The 26,274-nt window shown below is 41.6% G+C and overlaps 1 protein-coding gene across 2 annotated transcripts in view; it reads left to right on the forward strand.

Annotated features, from left to right (window-relative positions):
- Positions 1 to 26,274, forward strand: part of LOC146802385 (olfactomedin-4-like) — a 192,887-nt gene that overhangs the window by 110,130 nt on the left and 56,483 nt on the right. For both annotated transcript variants that reach the window (XM_085621974.1, XM_085621973.1), the window contains 2 exons: positions 14,538 to 14,594; positions 23,666 to 23,818. In XM_085621974.1, coding sequence (XP_085478100.1) covers positions 14,538 to 14,594; positions 23,666 to 23,818 — 210 coding nt within the window. The remainder of the gene's footprint in view (positions 1 to 14,537; positions 14,595 to 23,665; positions 23,819 to 26,274) is intronic.

Below are 26,274 nucleotides of genomic sequence, written 5' to 3' on the forward strand. Positions count from 1 at the left end.
GGTGGGCGTACTGAAAAACAACTTTTGTCTATTTAGGAAATATAAAATTTGTATATATTAAAAAAAAACTGGCTTCCTCCGGTCCCTACACCTTGTCAGCACTTCTTAAGACAAGTCCCGTGCACTCATACAATAATCAATTACACAAGGTATGTGTGTCTTCGGTATGACATGAAGATACTGCAGTGTGGTAATCTTTGTATTTCCTTTAATAGGTCATCAGGCAAGAACACAAAACAGCCAGCCGACACGTGTTTCGTCAGAGTAAATGTCAAACTCTGACTCTTCAGGGCTGGAAATAATACAAACACATAATTTGAGCACAAAACAAAATACACTCTTCTCTCAAATTACTAAAAACAACCTTCCCATAATTAAAAGGGAAGATAAGGAAAGAAAGGGAGAGAAAAAGCAACCGTAAATCCCACACTAGTGTCAAAAATAAACAAAAAAAAATGAAACAAAATTTTTTGAACGATCGTGTGCAGAAATAGAAGAACCCACTACCACTCCGTTACATGTGTTAACGTGAAAAAACACCTGGTTAGCACATAAATTCCAACACCGATTAATGCCAACACCGATTACTGAAATGCAGATATAAAACCGAACAAACAAACTACCATGTGAAAACAAACATTCATACTCAAAACATCTTACCAAAAGAACAGGAAATCATCCACCACAAGAAAGATATACGTTTAATACGTCAAGCCAAGATACGTATTATTACACAATCAGCCTTGTAGATACCAAGACTGGAATGACGAATATGAACAAAGTCCTGAAAGAAAAGAAAGAGGCACACACTCTCAGGAGACTGTTAACCATATTAAGCGAACCAACCCAAAAGACAAAGATCGGCTCAAATACACCGATAGCCCCACGACTTAAATCACGACACACACGTATTCCGCTTACCTAAAAAAAAAGGGATATTAATCCAGGTAAGTGACGCCAGTTCAGACACGCACAACAAGGATCCTTCAATTAGTCAAAGATACCTGGAACAAGTAAAAATACCATTCCAAATAGCCCTATCAATATAAAACACCAAGTGTGAACCAACACCCTGTGTAGCCCTGAACGGGGAACTTACATATCTCAAAAACACAGGGTTCTTTGCATCACTTGGAGACACGTGTGTGTTGTCAACCAAGACCTAACGAAAAGGGACCAAAAGAAAAAAAGACACATACAAATATTAATCACCTAATCAATATCAAACAGTCTTGTTTGTAAAACAATGGTTAAAAGGGGATAACTGCTCCAAGAGAAGTTAGTATCTAACTTACTTCGCTCCGACACGGGTACGCGTCCTGGCGTCTATAACTCCAACCGGAAGTGTGAAAACGGAACACGAGACCCGGAAGTTTATAAACTGACGCGGAGCTAAGCTCATTTCAACCACTAGACCGCGTCAGTTTGAATACTGAATGCAAGATTAGGAATCGTCACGGGAAACAAAACAGAGAAAAAATACAAAATATTAATATAAAGAAATTGAAATTTAAGAAGTGCCATAGCTCCCATCCAAAATGCGGGTGCCGATCCCATAAAAGATATAAATCACTGAAAGTGTCAGCATTTCAAAAATGCTACTCATGACCCATTGTCTTTCGAGTAATTATCAGAGTGGAATGCCAGATACACCGACCCGAGTCCATATTAGGATCCAAGCCACTCGTACCATACCTACAAATAAGTCTGAATCCATATTGGGATCCAGGACACTCGCACCATACCTACAAGAAGTATGGCGCATCAGCAAATGAAAGTACCAACAATTAATAAAATACAGTGAAATCTCCGGAAACAAAGAAAAGAAAATCACACGTACAGAATAGAACACAAAATGCAGAATACACCCACAGTGGAGACATACAAAGAAAAACGTAAATTTGAACAGATGTGAGAGTGTAAAAGAAAAACAGATCAAACTAGTGTTAGGTCCCTATTAGAAACAATTAAAAAAGGAGCTTAGCCTGCAAATCGCACAGGCAAGAAACCTCACTTGATACACAGTAGTATTGCAGTTACGAATTAGAGCAAGCATAAAATCCAAAACATCGCCTTCTATCACAAGGGTGCAACTGTGCGGATCCAAATATGTCAAGTGAGTGTCACATGATATGCATTAATAGAGACAGTTGATTTCAAAACAATATAACAAGAGTTATCGACATGAACCTTTCATAATCATAAACGGGCTACAACATACCAGATATACCCCAACACACCATATATAATCAGCAGGCATAAACAGTGATCTGTACATAAAATCTAAATGAAAATCAGCAGAAATATCATGACAATGAACAGTCAAGTCACACACAGGCGACTGGAAATCTGTTAGTGTAACAAACCCACCCATCACTGATAAACAGAGTACTTAATCACCCAAGAAATATTTAATCTCTGAGTCACAATTGAGACCATGCTCTACCGTATGTAAGCGCATGATCCAGAATGCCTCTGTTCTCATAAGTAGCAACTCCCTGTTACCCCCTCGACTACTGGGGTCTATTCGTTCTATTCCAAAGAAACTTAATTCCTTTCGTGGGCCCTGCGATGGACAAACCGATGCATGCGTGGCTACTGGATACCTCACATCCTGCTGATGGAGTGCCCTGACATGCTCATTGATTCTCTCTTTAAGGGGTCGGATAGTACTCCCCACATATTGTTTACCACATTGACATTCAATAATATAAATCACAAACTTAGTTGAACAAATGATGTTGGATTTAATATCATAAATTCTGTCATTATACCCCTTGAAAGTTTTGACCTTATGTTGAGCCCACCTGCACACCCCACAAGCTCCACATTTATGAAAACCAGTGTTATGTGCGGTGAGCCACGTCTCTTTGAGATTGGTCTTGGGTACTGTAGGGCTGAGTCTGGAACGAAGTGTTCTCCCCCTTCTAAAAGTGATCAGTGGAGAATTGGTAATGCTAGCCGACAGAGAGTTGTCTGACAAAAGTAAACCCCAATGTTTTTTTAGGCTTTTGCGAAGGATTTGCACTTCTAGCCAGGTGATTATCCTGTTCTGAATTAAGAAATGCCTTAGTTCTTCAAACCCACAATCCTTCTAATGTCTTAGATGGCTAAATGGGATTCAGAGATCAAGATTTTTGCACTCTCCCAATTTTAAATCGTGGTACCCGGAAGAGCCAGCATTTTTAAAAAAGGATTGAAGTCTGACAGGGTAATCCTTCAACGTCTTATATCTCGTCCTTTTGGGGAGTTTAGAGGTCTTTAAAAATATTGAAGTCTGGGAACTCGCTTCCAGCATCACTCTATCCACAAACAAATTATCATTTAAACTATTTGAAGCCAATAAACGAGCTGTTAAGTCTAAAAAGACTGCTTTTTAGTATGAGTGAACATGAGGTAAGGCCAGTCCACCCTGATCGATAGCTAATTGTAATGAAGAAAGCTTAACCCTTGATGTCTTTTTCCCCAAAACAAACTGTCTAAACATAATTTCCAACTCCTTAAAGTACTTAATGCGAATTTGAATAGTTATATTTATAAAGAGGAAAACAAGTAACGGAAGTATGGACATTTTAATAAGGGATACTCGACCTATCAAAGTTAAAGGTAATAGCAGCCAGATATCCAACAGTGTCTTGATTTTATTCTGCAAAGCTACATAATTCAGCTTGTATAACTGTTGATATTGATTAGAAACATAGATCCCCAAGTATCGTATTGGATCAGACTTAGCGGCTTGGTACTTAAGATTAACTGGAAGAAAATTTGTGTCAGAATTCAATACGAGGATTTCTGTTTTATTTTGGTTTATTTTTGTATCTCCCCGGCTAATTCAAATATACTGAATTCCATTAAGGCCGATTCCAGAATCTGGCTATCGGGTTTAAGATATAAAATAATGTCATCCGCAAATAGCTTTAATTTAGGCATACCCAGAATTGGAGCGTTGATTGCAACATTTTCTCGAATTCGGATGGCTAAGGGTTCAATAAAAAATGTAAACAGTAAAGGGGGGGGGAAAGCGGACACCCTTGTCTTGTCCCCCGATTTATTTTTACTGTTCCCACCCAATTAGCATTAATTACCACCTGAGCCCCATAGTAAATGTTCCGAAGCATAAAAATACCCTGGGGAGGAATACCAAACCTGCCAAGACCAAAAAAGAGGGTATTCCAATTTACCAAGTAGAACGCCTTTTTGGCATCGACCATCATAATACAAGCCGGAGTTAAGTTAGTATAACAGTAGTCAAGAGTCTGTATTAAAAGATTTGTATATGACCACATAGATCTTCCTGCTATAACCCCAGACTGATCCTTATGGATTATTTCCTGTGCAACAGGTATAAAACGCTGCACCCAGGTCTTTATTAGGATCTTGTAATCAGCGTTGAGGAGACTAATGGATCTATAAGAATTTACATCTTTCAGAGTCATGCCGTTTTTCACGAAGCTGACAACGATCGCTTCTTTGAAAGGCGAGGGCACCACACCACCATTTTTTATATAATTAAATAACTCAGGGGTAGAGTCAATTCTTGTACAAATACCTTATGAAATTCTATAGGGAGCCCATCTTCACCACAAGCTTTGGCTCCAGCAGTTGATTTTAAAGCTGCCTGGATTTCTGTACTTGGTATATCTAATTTTAGCTGTTGCACAAGGGGATCACACAGTTTCAGGAGATCTATGCCGTCAAAATAATTCAATATACTATCTTGCCCAGCTGGATATTCCATAGTATGAAGGTAGTGTTCCATAAAGGCCAGAGCGATCTTGTCGCTATTTGACACTGTAACTCCAGTCATGGGATCTACTATCTTTAAAATTAAAGCCGCTTCTTGTCTAGTTTTAGTGGAGCCGGCTAATAATTTTCCTCATATGCCCTTTGTTGGTAAGTTCGAGAACTGCTAATTTCTTCTAATAAAAAGAATTTCCTCAACGCCTTTTCGGCATTTTCAAGGTGATGTAGTTGAGACACATTTCTCAGCTCATGAGCCCTTTCCACGGCCTGCTGAAATTCAGCTATTTTAGCCCGTCGAGCTTTCGACTGAGCGGCCGAGAAGGAGATAATTTGTCCTCGAACAGCAGCCTTGAACCCCCCATACTACGAAGGTTTCTGCATCTCCTCGTTAAGCCTAAAATACTCAAGGATCCATACTCTTAAGCTCGCGACCCATTGTTGATCTTGCAGGAGAAGATGATCCATCTGCCACCTGGATCGCTCCCTTCTCTCCTCATCAATTTCAAGGTCGAGCTTAACATAGGAGTGGTCGGAGAAAGAATTAGCCCCGATATCTACCTTTAAAATATTTAGTGATCTGGAAGTTAAAAAAAAATCAATATGATATGCCATCTGGTATTGGCATGAGTGGCATGTATAGCTATTTGTGGCCAAGTTGGCAACACGCCATGGGTTTATCAGCTGATAGTCGTGCTTTATAGCTTCAAGGATTTTTTTGAATTAGATTTCAGTTTGTTTTTATTTTTATTGGAGGTGTCTTTTTTTAAATCCTGAATATAATTAAACCCCCCCCCCCCCTCCGATAATGAACTGATCAGGGACTCCACTTAGCAGCTTGTTGATCTTGGCCAGCCCAGAGGCATGATCCATAATCGGACCATAATAATTCAAAAAATTCAAAATCCTCCCATTTAATTTTGCCACTACCCATAACCATCTTCGCTGGGGATCTCTGCAAACTTGCTCAAATTCCCAAGATAAACTTCTTGAAAAATAGATGGCTACACCTGTAGTGAAGACAGGGTTTTGCCTGCACACATTGCTATGTTAGCATAAGCGTTTTAGAAGTTAAACACCATCTTGCCACATTGCTGCTTTTGCAAACGACTCTACAGGTAGCTGTTATTATAAATGAAACTGCTTGCTTGCTTTTTCTTCACATGAGAACGGTCTGTTTTTCACATCCCTATATGTGCACCGCGACCTTAGTCTGAACACTGTGTGCAGAAACAGTCAAGGTCAAATAACAATGTATGCTGTTGAATTCAGGTGGATCGGTCCACGCTCTAGACACAACAAGCACATAGCTGCAAATATCTGAAACTTGGGTGCCTTTAATATTCCATTTGCATGCATGATTCAGACACTCTTGGAGAAAACCTTTCCAGACACAGAGAGCAGTGCTGATCCTGTGATGTGATTCACCTAAGCTGATCTTTGAGGTATGGGGTTCGCCATTCAAACCTAGAGACCTTCTATTATTATGTAAAGCTAGCTTACTAGCCAGGGGAGGGTGGTACACAAGGTATTATAGGACCTGTTTCCGCTATCATTGTAATATGATTTCTCCCTTTGTTTTTTATGGTATTGTAACAATGCTGATGGTTTTATTTTTGATCATTTGTTTGCTTATGTTAGCCAAAGTGCTGCGCCTTAGAGCATGTAGTTAAAAATAAACATTTTAAACTTTTCCGTGTCTCTGATTACTCACGTTGTGGACTGATATGAGAACAATAGCAAAAAGGTGTTCTCGATTCCCACCATTCCTGAGAGTATTCTAAGTCGCTTGTTCTGGGTTGTCTAATCATTGGTAGCTTCAATATGATATGGAGAACGAATGAGACACTGATGCTAGTCGGATGGGGGTTCTAGGTACTGAGGTGAGTTTATTGGTACACCGCAATACACTGAGGTCCTGGTTTCCTGTGCATAGTTCTGTGCATGAGCAGAATCCCCGCAACACACCTTTCATCGCTAGCCAAGCTGACGCAAAAAAAAGCATAATAGAATGTCCTTGGCAAATAAAGCTTGGGTGAATTGGACTTAAGGTGTGTTTCTTGAAGGAAAAGAACTTGGGGCGTAAAGGAGGCAAGCCATCATATAAGACTCCCATATTTCTGTTTGTTGAAAATGCCATTCACGTTTACTGTCAATATGCTACATTTACTAGCCATATCTAATACTTGAATAAGCATGAAATTTAATCAGATGCAAGATCCTGTTTTCGCCACTCTTTGTTCCCTTTGCCACTGCTCTTTTCACTACTAAGTATCCCCCAGTCATCCCCCACCACCTTCCCTCCTGTAATGTGAGCCCCCCCTGATATGTGGAAAACCCCACTAACAACGCTAGCCACATTTAAGCCCCCCCTCCTTTCCTAATGGGTGTCATGGAACTACACCCTTGGTGACACTCCTCCCCCCAGAAATGGAAAATGTTATCATCTTGTTATATACATGTGTGGTTTCAGATCTTAACAAAAATCTCTTTCAATAGGTCCTGAGCCTCTTCTAAGTTCGAAAATAGATGAAACTTCCCCCTCACTAGGACATAGAGTTTAGATTGCTGCGCTATTGAGGCCTGGGCACCCTGAGCTTTAAAAAGATATAACAGTTTAAAAATTCCTTTCGCCTGCGCGCAGCTACAGCTGACATGTCAGAAAATACATGACATTTGGTAACTTCATTTACAGAGAATTGTCTTTGCTTCGCCAAGATTCTCTCCTTAATTCAGAAATCAGCAAAGGATGGTACGTGGTATCTTGGAGTTAGGCAGCAATTGTGAAGGAACTCAGTGTGCCCTAGTTATAGTTAGATCTCCCACTAATTCAGGCAGAACCTTTTCCTTGATGAACGCGTCGACCCATTGAACAGTTTGGGATTCCTCACTCCCTTTGGGAACACCCACTATTCGTAGATTCGACCGTCGAGAATCGTTCTCAAGTTCCTCTAGTTTGTTCTCTAAAAAGTTTTTATTCTTCATCGCTTTGTTCGCCTTCAGAAGCATTTCACTGATCTGATCTTCTAACAGAGCGATCCTTGATTCGGCTTCCTACAATTTAACAGAAAAACAGTCCACTGCCTCTTCAATTTTCCCCAGACACAGATGAAGGGAGGCAATCTTGTATTCTTGTAATTTTTTCATCTCCCTTATCTCCTCCAAGATAAGGTTCAGCATGTCCTTTATTTCAATTTGTTGTGTGGTGGATCCTGGTATTGAGGAGACTGGGTTTTCTTGTGAAATCATCCCGTCTGGCGTCTGATTCCATGCCGACAGGCCTTCAGTATCCAAGCCACTTCCACTAGACATCTGCGACTGCGGCTGAGACTGCAACTGAGACTGGGACTGCAGCTGATTTTGAACCTCTGATAACGGCGTTATAGTATCTTCGGTAAATGAAAGCACTGGCTGGGTCTCATTCTGTGCCAATAATGATATAGGGGTAGGGGATATAGCCTGTCCATCTAAGGATTTGCCGAGATCTTGGGTGGTCAGCCCACCTGTTGAAGGGAGAAATAAAGCCTGCCCCTGCTTCCAGGCTCGTGGTGATAAAAGCGACACCTGCAGAGTTCCATTTAGCGCTTCTTCCGGCACTACCTGTGGTTTCGCTATTGGTTTAGGGGGGACCGGCACCGATGGTTTTTGAAAGAATAGAGGAAAGTCCTTTGAGCCTTTCAACTCATACTTGTTGCTCCGAGTTGTTGGCTCGGCTTGTTGTTCCTTAGTTATATTCAGAGACCCATCCTTTGACATTTTTGTGGCCAGTGTTTCCCCTTCTAGCTGTACCAGAAACTCGGCCTGCTTTTCTTCTGAAATCTCAAAACTGGATTTGAGGCCACGACAATTTAGCGTTCGTTCAGCTCTGGCCGGGGAAGAAGTTGCCCTCGCCTGGGCTAAATGGGTTTTAGCTTTTAGCGCGGCCGCAGAGTCAACCTTGGCAACAGCATTAGACTGCTGTAAATGCTTCCCCATTTTTTGTTCGTTTTTTTCTCCTTCCTCCCCTTCTTCTTTCTTTCTTTCCTTTCTCCTTTTTATATACTCTCTTCTTTTTTTCTCCCCAAAAGGACACAAAGACTACGTTTTTTTTTGGTTCTCATACTGCCAATTAACTTGATGGCAATACTCACATTCCCTGACTGGGACCGGATGAGAAATAGAGTCTTTCCACACAACATATCTAGCCGTTTCCACTCCAACCCCTCTTACACATGACATACAAAAGATGCCACAGAAGGGGACCAGAACCGACATCTATTTATTGGCTTAATCATTGGACCCCATTACTCTGACACCAATCGGCCAACATGGCCCATATCTTATCCCGACTTCTAGAATCGCATGCCATGTTTTGTTGGCTTATATGTATAATACTGTTTTTACATTCAGAAAAAAAGGGGTGGAACAGCCGATTTCCAGGCTTTACAGATCTCTCGTCTTCCCAATAAGATAACATAAAAGATAAATCTTGCCACAATTTTATTTGAAACCAAAATACGATCCAGGCCTAATCCAAACAATATAAGTACAGGGGTCACTTCTATCTGGATTCCCTTTACCTCCATCAAGAATCCACATATATCGATCCAAAATTTTGTGATTGCACGGCAAGTTAAAAACATATGACAGTCATTTGCTGAAGAATCTTGACACCTCGAACAAACATACTGATTTCCAGAAAATGTTGTCAGTTTCGCCGGAGACCAATAAACCCGATAAAGGGTAAAGTGATGATTTCACTTAAGGTATGCAGGTTTAACAGTATCATGAAGCAGTGTAAAAGAGCTTGACCAAGCATCACTCAGATTGAGATTTTCTACGTCATTACTCCAAAGCTTTTGAATATCCTCATTCAAATTGTCGTCTGCTTCAATCAGGGTTCGACACCACAAAGCCACCTCTTTGTTAATACTACCGATTTTCATGGCTTAAATTAGCCAGGCGTCTTCCGTCTGATCCACCCACTGTTGCCCAGCCCACCAAGCAGACAATTGATAGTATTTTAATCTGGACAATTGTCCACGAGTGCATGATGTCCAAGTTTCCCATGTAATCAAATCCATACCTGTTTTTAAATCTCCCCAATGGGAGATACCTGCTTGCTTCACTGGTAGGCTGAGCAAATCCTCTAAACATGCTGGAGTGCCTGGAGAACCCCGAATTGGTGAGTAATCTGAGTAATAAGGAATTCCCAATTTTTTTCCGTATGTAGACCCAATTCTTAACAGCCTTCAACAAGATTTTTAATCGTACTTTTTTGAAAACTTTTGGGTCTCCATACTTAAAAAGGAACTGCACCTGTTCATCACCAAAATCACTGAGTAATGCCCCGAACATATTACCTAATGCAGAATCATCTGGTTTGTTTAAAAGCATCCGAAAGTTCTTAAAATGAAAAACGTGTGCATAGACCCATAGATCTGGAAAAGCTAGTCCCCACTTTCTCCTCAGCCTTCTCCAAGATATGCATGAGCCCTTTGAGGCCCAAACAAAACTTCCAATCTTGCCCTGCAATTTTGCTAGCTGATTCTTGTCAAAAGGGAGGGGTATATTATTAAAAAGAAAAGTCATTTTGGGGAGAATGATCATTTTGATCAAATTTACCCTGCTATATAAATTGAGGGGGAGATTTGCCCATCTAATCAGTAATCTTCCAACCTCCTGACTAGTCTTCCAATTAACCCCAGGAACATCTGCTAACCTCTGGGTAATTATGATGCCAAGATATCGCATTGTGGTTTGTACCCCACTCCATAAATTCAGTTTTGTCTCTGTTGACACTATATCCGGAAACTTTCCCGAACAAATCTGCTTTAGCCCACAACCTAGGAATAGCCTCCATGGGATTCTGTGTATAAAGAATAAGATCATCCGCATATAGTGCGAATTTAACCTCAAAGCTTTTATATCTAAATGGAAGAATGGAGAGATCTTGTCTAATTCAGGCTGCAAAAGGTTCAATATTGGTATTAAATAACAAGGGGGATAATGGGCATCCCTGCCTTGTTCCCCTCATAATGCTGAACCAATCAGTAAACTCCCCATTAACTAAACCTCTGGCTCTAGGTGCACTATAAAGTAACTGTACCGCTTTTATTAGATTCATGGGGAAAGCAACAATTCCTAGGGACTCCCAGAGATATGGCCAGTGGACCTGGTCGAACGCTTTAGCAGCATCTACTGCCACCAGAGTCAGAGGAAGGTTAAAAGATTCTGCCAAATCTACTACGCCCAGCATTGTAAAAGTAAGTTCATTAAGCTGCCTTCCAGGGATAAAACCCCTCTGATCTCTATGGACTACACTCTTTATGATTTTAGCGACTCTAGCTGCCAATATCCCTGGGAACACTTTATAATCGGTGTTTAACAGGGATATAGGCCTATAAGACTCTGCTGCCAGTGGGTCCTTATTTGGTTTTAAGATTAAGACTATCGTTGCCTCAGCCCAGGATATCGGGGGGTCCTCCCCTTCTATCAAGATCTTGTTGAAGAGCTCTTTAAACACTGGTATTATTTGGTCCTCAAGAAGTCGATACATTTCTATCGGGAGCCTTCCCTCTTGACATTTTTTTCATCTGTTCTCGGATCTCTTCTTCGCTTATTCCAGAGGCCAAGTACTCTCTCTGATGTTCATTCAGGGAAGGTAGCTCGATTTTACCCAAAAATTCTTTAATCTTTTCCAACCCGGGCACAGTATCCTCTTTATATAACTTGGCCATACACCGATGAACTTCAGCCCCAATTTTTATATTAGTGTCCAAGATCTGACCAGTAGAGCTCTCTCTTAGGCTACTTATATGATTACGAACTTTATCAGTTTTGACTTTCCAATCCAGAAGCCGGCCGCTCTTCTCACCCTAAGAAAATGTTTGAAGTTTGCTGACCTTCCATCTATCTATTAAGATCTTATCTACAACACCCTGATATTCTAGTTGAAGGTTCTCTAACTCCTTCGTGAGAAGTGGTACTTTATTGAAAAACTCTAGGGAAGCCTTTTGCAGTTCTAACTCCTTAATTTGAATCTTTTCCAAAAGACCATTCTCTCACTGCCTAGAGCAACGCCTCTTCCCAGACATAATCGATGTACCCAAGGCTCTAAGAAATGCCTTAAAAGCATCCCAGATTACCTGAATTTTCGCTGACCCATTATTATCTTTGAAAAAAGTCATGACTTCTTCCCGTATCTTAAATTGGACAGCCTCATCTAATAAGATTGTCCGGTCAAGAGTCCATCTTATTATACCCCTTTTATCTTGAAGTCTCAGGGAAAGGCTTACCGCAGAATGATCGGAAAGGGTAGCCGGAAGATGTTTGACCCTTTCAACTCCCTCAAGTAAACATTGATCTATTAAAAAATAATCAATGGGGGAGTTATGGCCATATTTTTTGCTAAAAAAAGTATATCCCTTCTTATTCCCCATTTTGATTCTCCATACATCAACGATTTAACTCTTGAATCAGTGTTCTAAGTGTGGCCATTGAGTGTAAAGGGGTAATATATTTTATTTTAGAGGTTCTATCTAAGTCGGGTCTTAGGACCAGATTAAAATCACCTCCAATAATCACTGGGCTGTTAGTTGACAAAAGGGCAGCCTCCAATTTAATTAACGGATCCGGTAAATCCATCTCCCCGAAGAATCTGTAAAATAACTTTCCAATTTGATTCCACTATTTGATCTTATTATTATCGCTACTCTTCTTGTACTACCCCTCTGATTAGAACTAACTACATCCTGAACCCAGGATAATTTTTTAAGCATGGTCACACATTCGCTATTTTCTAAATGAGTCTCCTGTAGGAGAATGACATTCGCCTCAGAATTCTTGATAGACTCCATAATACGGGCCAATTTTTTCATAGATCTCACCCCATTCACCATTCATGAGGTGAGATACATCAAATTCTTACTCATTTATTAATAGCAAAGGGCCCCTCCCTCCAAATCTATAACTTAAAATAATGATTAACTCCACATTCATAAGAAAGGCCAGGAAAAACAAAAAATTTGATCAGCAAATACCAATAATGAATGGCAGATTAAGGACATTAATTATTTTAATTTTTTCTCCCAAATGCTCCCAACAGCCAGTGACATGGGGAACCCCCCCTGATTCTCTCTTGGGGCGCAAACGCCTTCGAGATATCCCTATGCTAACGAGGCAAGTCCGGGTATTAAACAAAGAAGAAAAAGTTAACATTAGCACCTGTATTCAGAAATATTAGCAGTACTGCTGTGCTATCAGGTTGTCTTGAAATAACCTATTCAAACCAGATATAAGATTAGACCGAGCATATAAATATATCCTCTCCTCCGTGCTATCTACAAATTATTTACAAATTGTGTATCTTCGGTCTAAACTGCAATATAACTAGAATATATTCTGATCCTCCCATCTGTTTTAATAATGCCTCCACTTCCTCCGGTTCTCGAATATTATGCATCTTGTTTTGCCACATATTCTTCAACATGGCAGGGAATTTCATATGGACTTGTGCCCCCTTGGACCGAAGCTTGTTCATTTTTTAACCTAAGAGCCATTGCCGCTCTGCAGTCCTTTTACCCATATCAGATCGTATTAGATAAGTGGAATCCTCAAACATCAATGACCGTTCTTTTAATGCACGGGCTAAAACAAGCTCCTTGATAGAATAGGTAAGAAAATAAACCAATATCTTCCTCTGAGCCTTCCTTCCTGTCTGTAGCCTATAGGGGTCACTATGTACTTTCTGTAGCTCTTTTCCCCAATCAATATCTGTTCTATCTTGGAAAAGCTGCCCCAACAGCCTACAAACGAAACCTTTTATGTCCGCCCCTTCTGCGTTTTCATTAATACCAAAAAGGCAGATATGATTTCGTCTGGCCTGCAGTTCAAGCCTTTCCATATCCTGTTGTAGTGCTTTGTTCCCTTGTTTAAGCCTCTCAATCTCTCTAAGATTGGAAGCAGTGGTCTCACTCAAGACCTTCACCTCCTCTTCTAAACTCTCCGTACGTTTAGCAAGTCTGCTCAAGGATCTCCCCCCATCCTGAATTTCCTTTTGATTACTTTCAGAAGTCTTGAATTTAGCTAAGATCTCTTGCCTCAGACTGTTTAAGAGCTCTACCAACTGAACCCCTGAGACCCCTGGAATAGCTTCATCTTGAAGAGCAGGCTACAGTTCAGGGCACAAAGCAGGACACAGATCATCATTTGAAGTTTCTCCATTTGTATCCTTTTCGATCCCAACCCCGCTCTGGGATGACTCGGGTGTAAGAGGACAAGCAGTCTTGGTGATATAGATGTGCTGATCAACGTCTTTATTTTTTACTGAAAAGAGGCTGATGGCATTGCACTTGTTTGTGGAGTGTGGGATAGACTCATCATCAAGACAAACGAAGGATGGCAAATGTGCAGAGGGCATTAAGTTATAAGAAACATGGCAGTAGTAATTTTCCCACCCTCACCTGTTGGCACAATTTACTCAGCTTTACCATAAAGCTGTGTTCTTGCCACACAAATAAATTAAGACGTGGTGCATCCCACAACGAGTGAACATAAACTTCCATTAAAACATGCAGACAAGTTTGAATAAAGCTAAAATATATTTACAGAATATTAATATGAGTCTGTGTTAATGTGTAGTTGTAATGGGTTAGATTAATGATCCATGTCAATGAACTCAGCATGGGAGTCTCATTTTGATAATGCTTGTTGTGAGTACATGCTCTAATGTGGCACGATTTACCTGTGAATGTGTATTCTCGCAATACAAATAGTATTTAATCAGATTTGACATGCTATGTTTTCCTTTTTTTCAGGCCCATACAACTCTAGGCAGCTCTAACACAGTCCTTCTACCAGAGTCTCAATCAAAGGTAGCTATTATGATGAGTATTTGCTTCTAGAAAATGTAAGAAGTGTAGTACTGGCCATGACAAGTGCCCCAATCAGGGTACAGAAGAAGAAAAGTTACATTTTTAAGGATAATGTTTGTAAGCATATAATTCCAAAACAACATTCTTGATCACAGAATGTTTAGAAAAGTATTAATTAATTTTCTAATACATAGTCCACATTTCCGTAAAGTAACTCATTACCAATTAAAAAAACATTGATGTTGCTGGACAAAAGTATGTGTAAAGATGTATCAGAATTACTTTTAGATGTTCTGGAATAGTGTTCAGAACAATATTGGACACAATCAAATTTGCTTCATCTTTACCAATGGTCAATTTTTTGTAGTTCTACTGTCAAGTCTCATTTGTGTTGTGAGATTCTTTAACTTGCATAGAAAATGTTTTTTTTATATAAAAGGAAGTGCTCTGAATGTCATTATGCAAAGCATTTTGGCCCTGGGCATTTGAATGCCTACTTACACTCTGGAACACAGATTTAAGTTACATTGGATAATGAGACTTTCTTTGTAGCTACTGCTACTCTTGACTCAGAGTGCACAGATGTCCCCTTTCCTACCATCTAGAATCCAAATTTCATCTCTGTCCCAGTTTCAATCCTTAGGGTACTTCTGACCAGCAACCCAAGCTTCCACCATATGCATCCTAAATCATAGCACACATCAAAGGGTAATAAACAGCTCTAGTGTGCATGTAAGGTAATATAGTTAGCATTTGTTAGATTTGGGGGTCTCTAGTTGGCATAGGTAGGTACTTGTGACAAATAGAGACCCTTGCCTCTAGTCAGGGTAAGGGAATACACTCCTAAAATAACCCCTGCTCACCCCCTTGGTAGCTTGGCATGAGCAGACAGGCTTATCTCAGAGACAGTGCGTAAAACATTTGTGACCACGTACAGTAACCCAGTGACAACACTACCATTGGACACCACACAGGTTTTATATCAAAAATACGTATACTTTATATAGATTTACCACAAGACCATAAACGACAAAAATACACAATACTATTACTTTAAGATGGTAGTTTTTAGCTTAGTTCAGTTCAGTTCTTAAGATGCGACACTTTGCGTCAATGTACCTTACGATGCGATGGAAATGCGGCAAAGTTCTGGTGCAAAGAAATAAAGACATGAAGATCTTCCATATGCGGCACGCTTCTCCGGGGATGCGAGAAGTTCTCGGTTCGATGCGTGGACTGCAGCGGCGACACCCTTGTTCAGAAGTGCGAGTCAACAGCTCCAACTACGACACTCTTCTCCCACGATGCGTGAAGCTTCCACACAATGCGACAACTACAGCGGCGACATCCTTGTTCAGAAATGTGACGGCAGCAGCTCCGACGGCGGCGCGCTTCTCGGGGATGCAAGGCGCTTTCTCCGAAGCGGTGCAATGCAACAGTTCCAGCTGTGACACCCTTGTTCAGAAGTGCGACAGCAGCAACAGCGATGGCGACACGCTTCTTCCTCATTGCGAGACTTCTCTCGATGCGGTGCAGTGCGACAACTTCAGCGGCAACACCCTTGTTCAGAAGTGCGACGGCAGGCAGCAGCGACGGCGACACGCGTCCTCTTCGTTGCAAGACACTTCTCTCGATGCGGTGCAGTGCGACAACTCCAGCAGCGACACCCTTGTTCAGAAGTGCGACGACAGCTGCAGCGACGGCGACTCTCTTCGGCTTCGTTGAGTCGTGCTTCCAGCTCCTTGCAACACGCAGTCCCTCAGAAGGCTCAAAACAGTGGCAGGCACTTCCAAAGAACTCTGGGGAGCTGGGGGTTGAAGTCTGTTGTCCCTGAGACTTCAGCAGGAGGCAAGCTCTGTTCCAAGTCCTTGCAGATCCTTACAAGTTGAAATAAGCACACAAAGTCTCTTCTCCTTCCTTTGGCAGTCAGGCAAACCACTGCAGGCCAATCCCCCAAGTAGCACTTCAGCTTAGGGATAGTCTCTCCTCAGTTTCTTCAGGTTCCGCTCCTCAGTAAAGGTTTCTTCTTGTTCCAAAAGTGATCTAAATTCTTGGGATCAGGGTCCCACTACTTATACCCCCAAATCCTTTGTTCTCTAAGGGGAGAGGGGCCTTTGCCCAGTCCAAACCTGTTCCTGAGCACTCTGTTTACCAGACTTCTCCTTTCCTTTCACAGTGCAGGGCAGAAATATCAGACGCCCCACAGGAGGTGGGGTCAGCATTGTGGAAGGCAAGTACAGCCCTGGAGCACTTTGTTGACAGGGTTCCTTCTCTTCATTCACTGTGCAGGGCAGAGACATCAGCCGCTCCCCAGGAGGTGGAGCCAGCATTGTGGAAGGCAGGCACAGCCCTATTCAAGTCCCAGGTGCAACTCCTCCCACCCATCTGGATGCAGATCTCTCTATTCACCACTGGGACACCTCACCCTGTCTCCTGGAATTCCCCAGCCCTGTCACTCAAACTCCAGACAAAGGAATACACAGCCTAGCAGAGGCAGGTTTGAAAGGTTAGGCAAGAAAATACCTACTTTCTGAAAAGTGGTATTTTCAAACACAGAATGTTAAAACCACCTTCACTAAAAGATGCATTTTATCATTCTGAGTTCAGGCATACTAAACTCGAATTTCTACCATGTTCTCTGAGTCAGTTAAGATTATAAACATGTAATAATCTAACAGCCCATTCCGGCCTATGGAGAACAGGTAGCCTTGCAATAGTGAAAAACGAAAATGGCTGTAATTCACTATTAGGACATGCCACACACATCAGGGCATGTCCTACCTATATACTTACAATGCACCCTGCCCTTGGGCCTACCATAGGGGTGTCTGATATGAAGAAAAAGGAAGGTTTAGGGACTGGCAAGGGGGTGTACTTGCCCAGTCAGCATGACAGTTAGCGGACTAGTTGTGGGCAGGCTATTTAAGCTGATGCTGACGTGACCGCAAGCACTGTTTGCCTGGGAGGGTTGTGTTCAATACCCTCCAGGAGCGAGCATGTGAGGTGGCGGTGAGAAAGGTGAACCTGATTTTATTTATTTTAAATCATTGGTGACTTTTACTTGGCGCATTTTGCACTATGGAACTTGCTGCTGCTTTTAAAACGATTTTAATATACTTCAATTGCACTAAAAACTGACCTGACTTGTTCTGCCCCCAGCACCTTAGCGGAAGCCAGCTGACACTTACCGGTTAGGTACGGCAGCGGAGGGTGGTGAGCAGCAGCCATTGAGGGGTTAGCGGACTAGTTGTGGGCAGGCTATTTAAGCTTAAATGTCTACTGCTCAATGCGAGATCTTTAGTAAAACATAGCACGGAATGATGCCTGTTAATAGAGGCAAATAACATTAAGATGGCCTTTATCACTGATGCCTGGACCGACAGTGCCTCCGGGCCGGATATTGTCAAAGCCTCCCCCACAGATTTCCTCTGTCACACATTAGATAGACTTCTAAGGAAAGGAAGGGGACTTGCCGTCATCTAGCACAAGAGTTTAACTCCCGCATTCGAGGTAGCTTCCAACAGTACATGTGAGGCTCTCTCAGTCAATGTACGCTTTGCACCATAAGAAGCTTTTAAAGCAATGCTCATCTATCGACCTCCAGGCCCCAAAGGTGGTTTCCCGGACTCACTTGGTTCACTACTGGAGGAGGGTTTTTGCGCCAAATCCTTCACCATGCTAGGTGATTTTAACCTTCACCTGGAGGACCCCACCGATTCTGACACCGCTAGGCTGTTGGAAATTATGGGTGGTGGGAATCTAATGCAGCAGGTAGTTGGCCCCACCCACAAGATGGGTCATACCTTAGATGGAATCTTTACTAATTCCTCTAAACTTTCCATCTTGGATATCCTGCCACTACCCTGGACTGATCTTGCAGCCATTATTTTTGTAAACTCTTTTTCTCCCACCACACTGTCCCACTCTAAACCCAGGGGAAAAATAGCTATCCGGTCTTGGAAAAACACAAATCCATCTAATCTTGATACAGCCATGACAGAGTCAGTCCCTCATCTCTCCTCGAATATAAAGGAAGCAACAGCAGCATATGAGGACTGGATCAATACAGCCTGCCTCAAACTGGCCCCGGTCAAATGGTGTTCCCCCAGACGATTGCTTCCCTCTGCCGCCTGGTTCTCTCACAAACTTCAGGAACTCAAATCAGAGTGCAAAAAGTTGGAGCGCATATGGAGAAATGGGTATAATTTAAAAAACAGGGAACACTATCGAACCAGCCTTACAGCCTATAAAAAAACCACGCAGGAGGAAAAAAAGGTTTACTTTTCTGAAAAAATCGCCGGAGCTAAATCCTCAGCAAAATAACTTTTTAAAACTGTAACCAAGCTCATGACCCCCTCTAAGCCCATTGTGCACGGCAACCCTGAGTTTTGTAACACCCTTGCCTCTTTCTTTCTAAACAAAGTAGATGCCATCTTCTCCTCCTTTAACAACCAACTGGGAGCAGGCAGTGATGGAGGTCTTGAGACCACGTTAACCAACACTGCCCCCATATTTAACACTTTCATCCCTCTGGCCAACGTGGAGGTCACCAACCTGCTTATGGGTTGCAGATCTGGCTCCCCTAAGGACCCATGTCCGGCTACCATAGTGAAGATGTCTCACCAACACCCTCACCCCTTTACTCAATCTGATATTGGGTACAGGGCATTACCCTGTATCCTGGAAGACAAAATCCATCCTACCTCTCATAAAAAAAAACAATTTAGAGCCAAGTGATACCAATAACTATAGGCCTATCTCCCGCCTCCCCTTACCAGCTAAGATCTTGGAGAAGGCCATAAACATGCTGTTAAGCCAGTTCTTGGAAAAAAAGAACATACTGGACTGCTCTCAATATGGGTTCTGTGCCGGGCACAGCACGGAGTCAGCTCTGATAAAAGCTACGGAAGAGGTACGTGAGGCTCAGCCATTCTTATCATGCTAGACTTGTCAGCGGCCTTCGATACCGTTCACCGTGAGTTGTTGTTGGATCGTCTGTTGAAGGTTGGGGTCCAAGGCTCTGTCTGGAACCTATTGAAATCATTCCTGACAGATAGAACACAAACGGTGGACCTTGATGGGGATAGATCTAAACCATTTGTTCTTCCCTGTGGAGTACCACAGGGATCTTCCCTTAGCCCTACGCTTTTTAATATTTATGTGAAACCTCTGGCTGCCATTATACGTTCCTTCGGCCTGCTTCTTAACTCCTATGCGGATGACACGCAGATTGTGCTATCTCTACAGAGAGGGAAAGAAGCGGAAATGGCCACTAGTTGTCAGGACTGCATGGCGGCCATCACAGAATGGATGTCTGCTAATTGCCTAAAGCTGAACTCAGGCAAGACAAAGGTGATAATTTTTCGGGAACAATCCTAACCTCTGGACCCCGGCCTGGTGGCCCAGTGAGATGGGCCTCCTGCCAGCACCCGCACTCAAGGTAAAAAACTTGGGTGTGATTGTGGATAATACCCTTTCTTTTGGGGACCAGGTCAGCAGAGTGGTATCAACATGCTTCTTCATCCTAAGAATATTGAAAAAAATCAAACCTCTCCTTGAGGATGAAAGCTTTACATCTGTAGTTTCTGCACTAATACTATCCCGTCCGGATTATTGCAACAGTCTGTATTTGAAAATTAACAATAAACATCTTAACAGACCCCAGATGGTTCAGAATGCAGCAGCTAGGCTGCTTACAGGCACTCCTAGGTCTGTATCTATCAGGAAAGGTATTATTGACCTTCACTGGCTCCCAATCAAAAAACTAGCCCAATGTAAGGCTCTTTACACGGTTTTCAAAGCCCTGCAGGGAACAGGACCTAAAGACCTAAGAGAACGTATCCAATGGTACGCCCCTGGGAGACCACTGCGCTCAAAGGAAGCTAAAAGGGAAGCAGTTCCCAGGGTAAAAAAGGCCAACTGGGGCGGAAAGAACATTGTGCTCAGAGCCACCACTGCCTGAAACGAGCTTCCGTTTTATTTAAGGTCTGCCATGGAACTTCTAACTTTTAGAAAAAACTTGAAGACCTGGCTGTTCTCAACCTAGAATCCGACAAGGCTCCTGGGGGTGGGATTCTATTTTCAGGTAAACAGTGTGCAGCGCCAGGACACCCTCGGGTAACAGTGCGCTTTATAAATCTATATAACATAACATAACATAACAGTGCCAGACTGCACGCAGGCTCTGCAATGGCAGACCTTAGACACATTTTACAGGGCTGCTTCTGTGGGTGGCACAACCAGTGCTGCAAGCCCACGAGCAGCATTTGGATTTACAAGCCCTGGGCACACTCAGTGCACTATACTAGGGTCTGACAAGTAAACCAAATCAGTCAATCATGGAATCACTAATCAATACATTCATTTATAGTAGGGAGCACTTGCACTGTGGCACTGGACAGCAGTGGCACAGTTCCCAAAGCATCTAGCACCAGCAAAAACATATGAGGCAACAGCAAAAATGGAAGGGAGACCCATGCCAATGGTGCCAGGTCTAACAGCATTTTATAATAGTCTTGAACTAAATAATTGCTTTGATGCAAACATTTTCATTTGTAATATGCATTCTTGAAGTAGCAGCTCTAACCTTTCCATGATCAATACATTTTTGCTGTGCAGGTGTAAGTGTAAGGCAAAAGGAGTACTCATTAACTGTACTATTTGTATATATTTCCGCAAAGAGTTTTTGTGAAGGCCACAGCAGTTAGAAATCTACTTGAAAGTCAGCAGCAGACCTCTGACTTTTTGACTTTTCAAAAGATGTATGTGAATTGTCACCATTGTGTTTTATCTGTTATTCTTCGAAATGACATAAAGAAAGGTCTTTCGAATGTTACTTTTCCATGTAGATAAGTACATGTCTAGCTCTTGTTCTATGACGTAGAAGTGTCACAGTTTATTTAAGTGATGCTATTGCCTAAGGATTTTTGGTAGATGTTGCAGTTACAAGCAAGGTCAGCTGAAGCCAGATTGGTCATCATGTACAAGATGGTTAGCACTGATATGATTTTGGGGTTCAGTGCATAAAGCTTTTTAGTAGTTTTGCCAATGAAGGGTAGATGTGTGAGGGGCGAGTAGGGTCTAATTTAGAAGTCTTTAGCAGTACAAGGATGGTTCCTGCCTTGAGGGTGTCTGGGAAGATGATTAGTATTGGAGGTGCTGGCAATGGTGAGTAGGGATAAGAGAGATGCTCAGGAGAGTGCCTTGATGAAGTAAGCGTGTAAGCATCGTCTTCATCAGAAGTAACTTTGAGAAAGGAAAGTATGCTGGTGAGAACTGTGAGAGATAGGATTTGAAAGGATTACAATTGTGTGATTCTACAAGAAGAAGTGTGTGTAAGAGGACAAGCAGGCTTGGTGTGATCAACTGTCTTTATTTTATTACTGATGGGAGGCTGATTGTATTTCACTTGTTTGTGGAGTGTTGGATAGTTAAATAAGGCAGGGGGATGAAGCAGTGTTTGATTGTCTCAAAAAGTGTTCTCCTTCTCCTGGTCATTTCATTGATGGTGTTGATATAGAACTTTACTTTGGCTGATGTGTGTGTTGCATGGAGGGACTTCAGTATCATGAGATCTTGAGGATCACTATTTTTTTCCATTTTCTTTCCTGTCAATGGATTGAGTGACAGAACGTTCTTTACAGTAATATGGTGCTGAAGGTTTTGACTTGCACTTGCATGTTTTTCTTTGAGTGTGGATGTTCAAATAGTTTCCCAAGAAAACAATGACATTTTTCAAAAGGGTTTTGTCTTCAGTTGCATGGTTGGCAGGGTGAAAGGTGAGTTTATGCTATGTTGCTTATGGAGCAATCTTTGAAGGATCTGAAGGTTTGGTCTTCTTCTGTGGGTTGACTCCAGTTTGTAGGTTAGGGATATGGGTATGGGTGGTTTCCAATAGATTGTTGATGGTGGTGAAAGGACATGTTTGAGGATGTGGCAATTGGAGTGCATTGGCTGGGTGACGTGCTGTAACAGTTTGTGTGTCGATGAGGTTGAGGAGGTTGTCTCATTTTCTTGAGCTTTTGTTATATGAGAAGTTGATGTCATCCAAGATAATCTGGGTGTGTTGGAAGAATTAGGTAATGAGGAGATCGAAACATTTCTCAATGAAACCCTTCTCCTGCCCCAGAAGCTTGCAGATAAAATGGAAGGTGGCAGGCAGTCTGTGTTTCAGAGAGTGGGAAGTGGCATATCAATTGGTCTGTGGAGTTGACTGTTACTTGTTTGCCTAGGGTTCAGAACCAGGAGGACTTATTAATGATAGCGAGACATCATCCCTTCTTATGTGCATGGTCAATAAGATGGATGCCGTAGCCTGAGGGAAAAAGGATGTCTGGGATTCGTGAAGATGTGGGAATGAGCTATATTTCTATGATGAAGAGGGCATCAAACTTGTGATAGGTGATGAGGTCTGCAATTTTTGCTGGTGCATGGAGTACCTTAGAACGCGCATTAATGAGCATAAGCAGAATATGTTTTCTGAGGTTTACAAGTGTGTGGTAGTTAGTGAGATGTCCAAGGTTGGCTCTGTGCATTTGAAGATGCTAGAGGTGTTGTGTCATCTTGGTCTGGGTGTGATTTGGGAAGTGGCAGATTAGGGTGCCGGGTGAAGCACGTGATAATATCTTACCTAATAGGTTTCATTGGAACAGGGATTCTGGTCCAACATCCTTCTTGGCCAAAGAGGCTTAAATATGCAATACACTTGTCTGTGCCTGCCCCTTTTAGAGGATGCCTGGACAGTGGGTCTCCATGAGGAGGGGATTGAAGTAAGGAGGAGTTGACTCAAATAAGGACAACGAAGTGATATTGATTCCTGTGCAGATGGATAATGGTAAATGCAGTGATGTCGGTAAATGCAGTGATGTCACTTCTTGGGCAGATGGTCATGGCGAATGAAGTCCAATTGCCTGGCTTTTGCTTCTATAAATATTATTTTGGCTGAAAAAACAGTTATGCCACTGTTTGTGCTGATCGGGTTATCATGTTATCAAGTCATCTATCAACGTTGTAAAATGGAACACACATTTAGTAACAATTCATTTCATTTTGCATTTCACATTGTATTGCAGCTTTTTAGCAATGTCTCTGGCTCGGTGGATAACCATGGGATGTGCCAGTGCTCCGTGTATCTGCCTGATAACAGCTTTCCAGCAATGCAAGTAGAAAAATTGGAAAATACCACTCAGGCACTGTCAATCCGAGTTGAAACAGAACTAGCCAAAGTAAGTACTTTTAACACATGAATTATAATAAAATGTATTTTATGTCACAGAGGTTACTTTATGAAGAATTATGAAAATGTTTAAAAACCATGTTATTTTTCACTCGTAAATATGGTTTCGTTTTTAAAAGCCAAAAGTATTATGAAGAAATATAGTCAATAGCGTCAAAAGCACAATATTTCCTCATCTTGTAAATGCTACAAGTTAATGTATGTTGTCTACAGACGACATTAGCCATTAAAATAAATGGTCTCCATCATTTTCTACCGACCTCAAATGTATACTACAGTATAATTATCAAAGCTGTCATTTGTTATTTCGAGGCTGTATTCTTTAAAAATCACATTAGAGTGGAATTTCGATATAGAAAGGCGGGCAGAGGATGTGATGCAAGGGCCAGAGCTGCCCACTTTGGAAACTGTGGAGCCAGTTTCGAGTCTCGGCATGGCGTCGGCTCGACCTACTGTGTTTCTGGGGGAATCATTGCATCTCCCCGTGCCTACAAAAAATGATTGTGTCCTTGTGCAATGTAACTGGTCCTCGTGTAAAACACTACAATACCTTCGGGTCGAGTTCCAGCTGTATAAAACTGCAAACATAAAAAAGAGAGGGAAAGTGGCATAAAACGTTAGTAAGAAGAGTTGGTGAGAGCCTAGAAAAAACGAGAAAAATGCACGAGAGAAAGCAAGAAACAGGAGGCCCTTCACAGTTGTGCCTGTGCATTTAATACACAACAGTAAAAAAAGATACACGATGAACTTAAATGAGAATGGTGACTAGTAATTATGGGCATCTAGTTTTAAAAGCATTCTTGGATGCATGAATTATTAGTTCCTTTCACCCAGTGCACTGGAATTATGCGGCAAAGTAAGTCAAAGTTATGCAGCACAGTTGACTAAATTATGTGTCAGGTGAAAGCAAACTATGCAGGGCATTGCAGCACAATCTGTTGCAGTATTATTTGACTATTCTGAAAATAAATAAATTACATTCAGTACTACTGGCAAAGGGCCGCCTCGTCAGTGACCTGAATACAGCAATTATGCCTAAAAGTAACCAGTTCAACTTTGCAAATGGCAAGTCACTCTGCAGGGCCTTGGTGTCAGTATTTTAGGTAACCTTACTTAGTGCTAACCCCCATATTTGACTCTTCACCCTTTAATAGCTTCTCATTATGTCAAGATCCCTAGCTATCTAAATATTTCTTGAAGGGTCGTGTCACCAAGGTGTTGCCGAACAAAGTTGAATTTAGTTCGGCAAATATTGAAAAATTACAAGCATATAGTCACAACCTGTAAAGACAACATATGTTCTTCAACTTGTAAATACAATCAATGACCATAAAGTATGCTACTGGATGTGACAAATGTTGCTCTTTGTGGCAGGTTGTGGCCATTGCAAATTGAGGAGGCCTCCCGAAGTCGTTCAACACCCAGAAACATGAACTTGACCAGGACATTCCCACTCTTAATTGAATCAGAAAAGTAGTTCTGTGAAAGGTAGTAGTTAACCCGTATTAAAAGGTGTGAATGTTGAGTGCTGGCCTTTAATGGCTAGTAGAGCCCGCCTTAAGGGTATATTCAGGCTGGGCATGGTGAGAAACGCCTTCTAGGTGGAGGGCTCTTTCAGAAGTTATTTCTCTACACAAGAAAAATGAACAATGTTAGGTGTGCATATCGATTTGGGTGGACAAATTGCACATGTATAAATTAACATCTGCTGAATTGTCACCTTTAAAAAAGATTTTGAATAGCTATCAAAAAAGAATTTCATAATTATATCTGTAAAACTCTGAATATTAGAGCTTACCCAAAGTAATACTCAATGCCTCTCTAAATTCCAAAATAGTTGCGAATTTACCCCAAATACATTCTTAATTTTAACTACCCAAAACAATTCCTCTTCCATGTTGTTTGTTGGTTTATCAAGGTGGTGTCACTTGGAATAAGGCTGCCCTTAGGTTATTGTGAGCATCGGAAGAACAAAAGACGGGGTCAAAGGTTCTTTAGTATAAAATACAGTGCCAAAGGAATGTGTTTTCTGATTTAACAAACCCCCCTTCTAGCTGACCTTTTTAGAGTGATTGAAATAAATGACTCTTCTGGGAGAGACCGGATACATTCAGCTCTAATGTACACTCTTAACTGATAAAAAATATATGTGATTTAAAAGGTTTCATTGGTATGTGCAGGATGATGCAATATAAAAATCACTCCTATATGACAATGCATCAAAACACTAAACATATGAATCATAAATACCATTTATGGTGGAAGCAGAAGTAAAGTCAATAATGGACATAAAGACTCATAATTGTTTAAGCCATAAAATTGTATTTTCCTGACGATCAACCTATCTTGACAAATGCAATTTTGTGCTCCCCACTTCTCAAAATGATATCGAGAGTGCTACCTTAACATAAACGTCAGAGAAATCTTGAGTTAAAAGTAGGTCTG

This window comes from Triturus cristatus, chromosome 8 (assembly GCF_964204655.1).
Source record: "Triturus cristatus chromosome 8, aTriCri1.1, whole genome shotgun sequence".
In the NCBI taxonomy this organism is placed as follows: domain Eukaryota; kingdom Metazoa; phylum Chordata; class Amphibia; order Caudata; family Salamandridae; genus Triturus; species Triturus cristatus.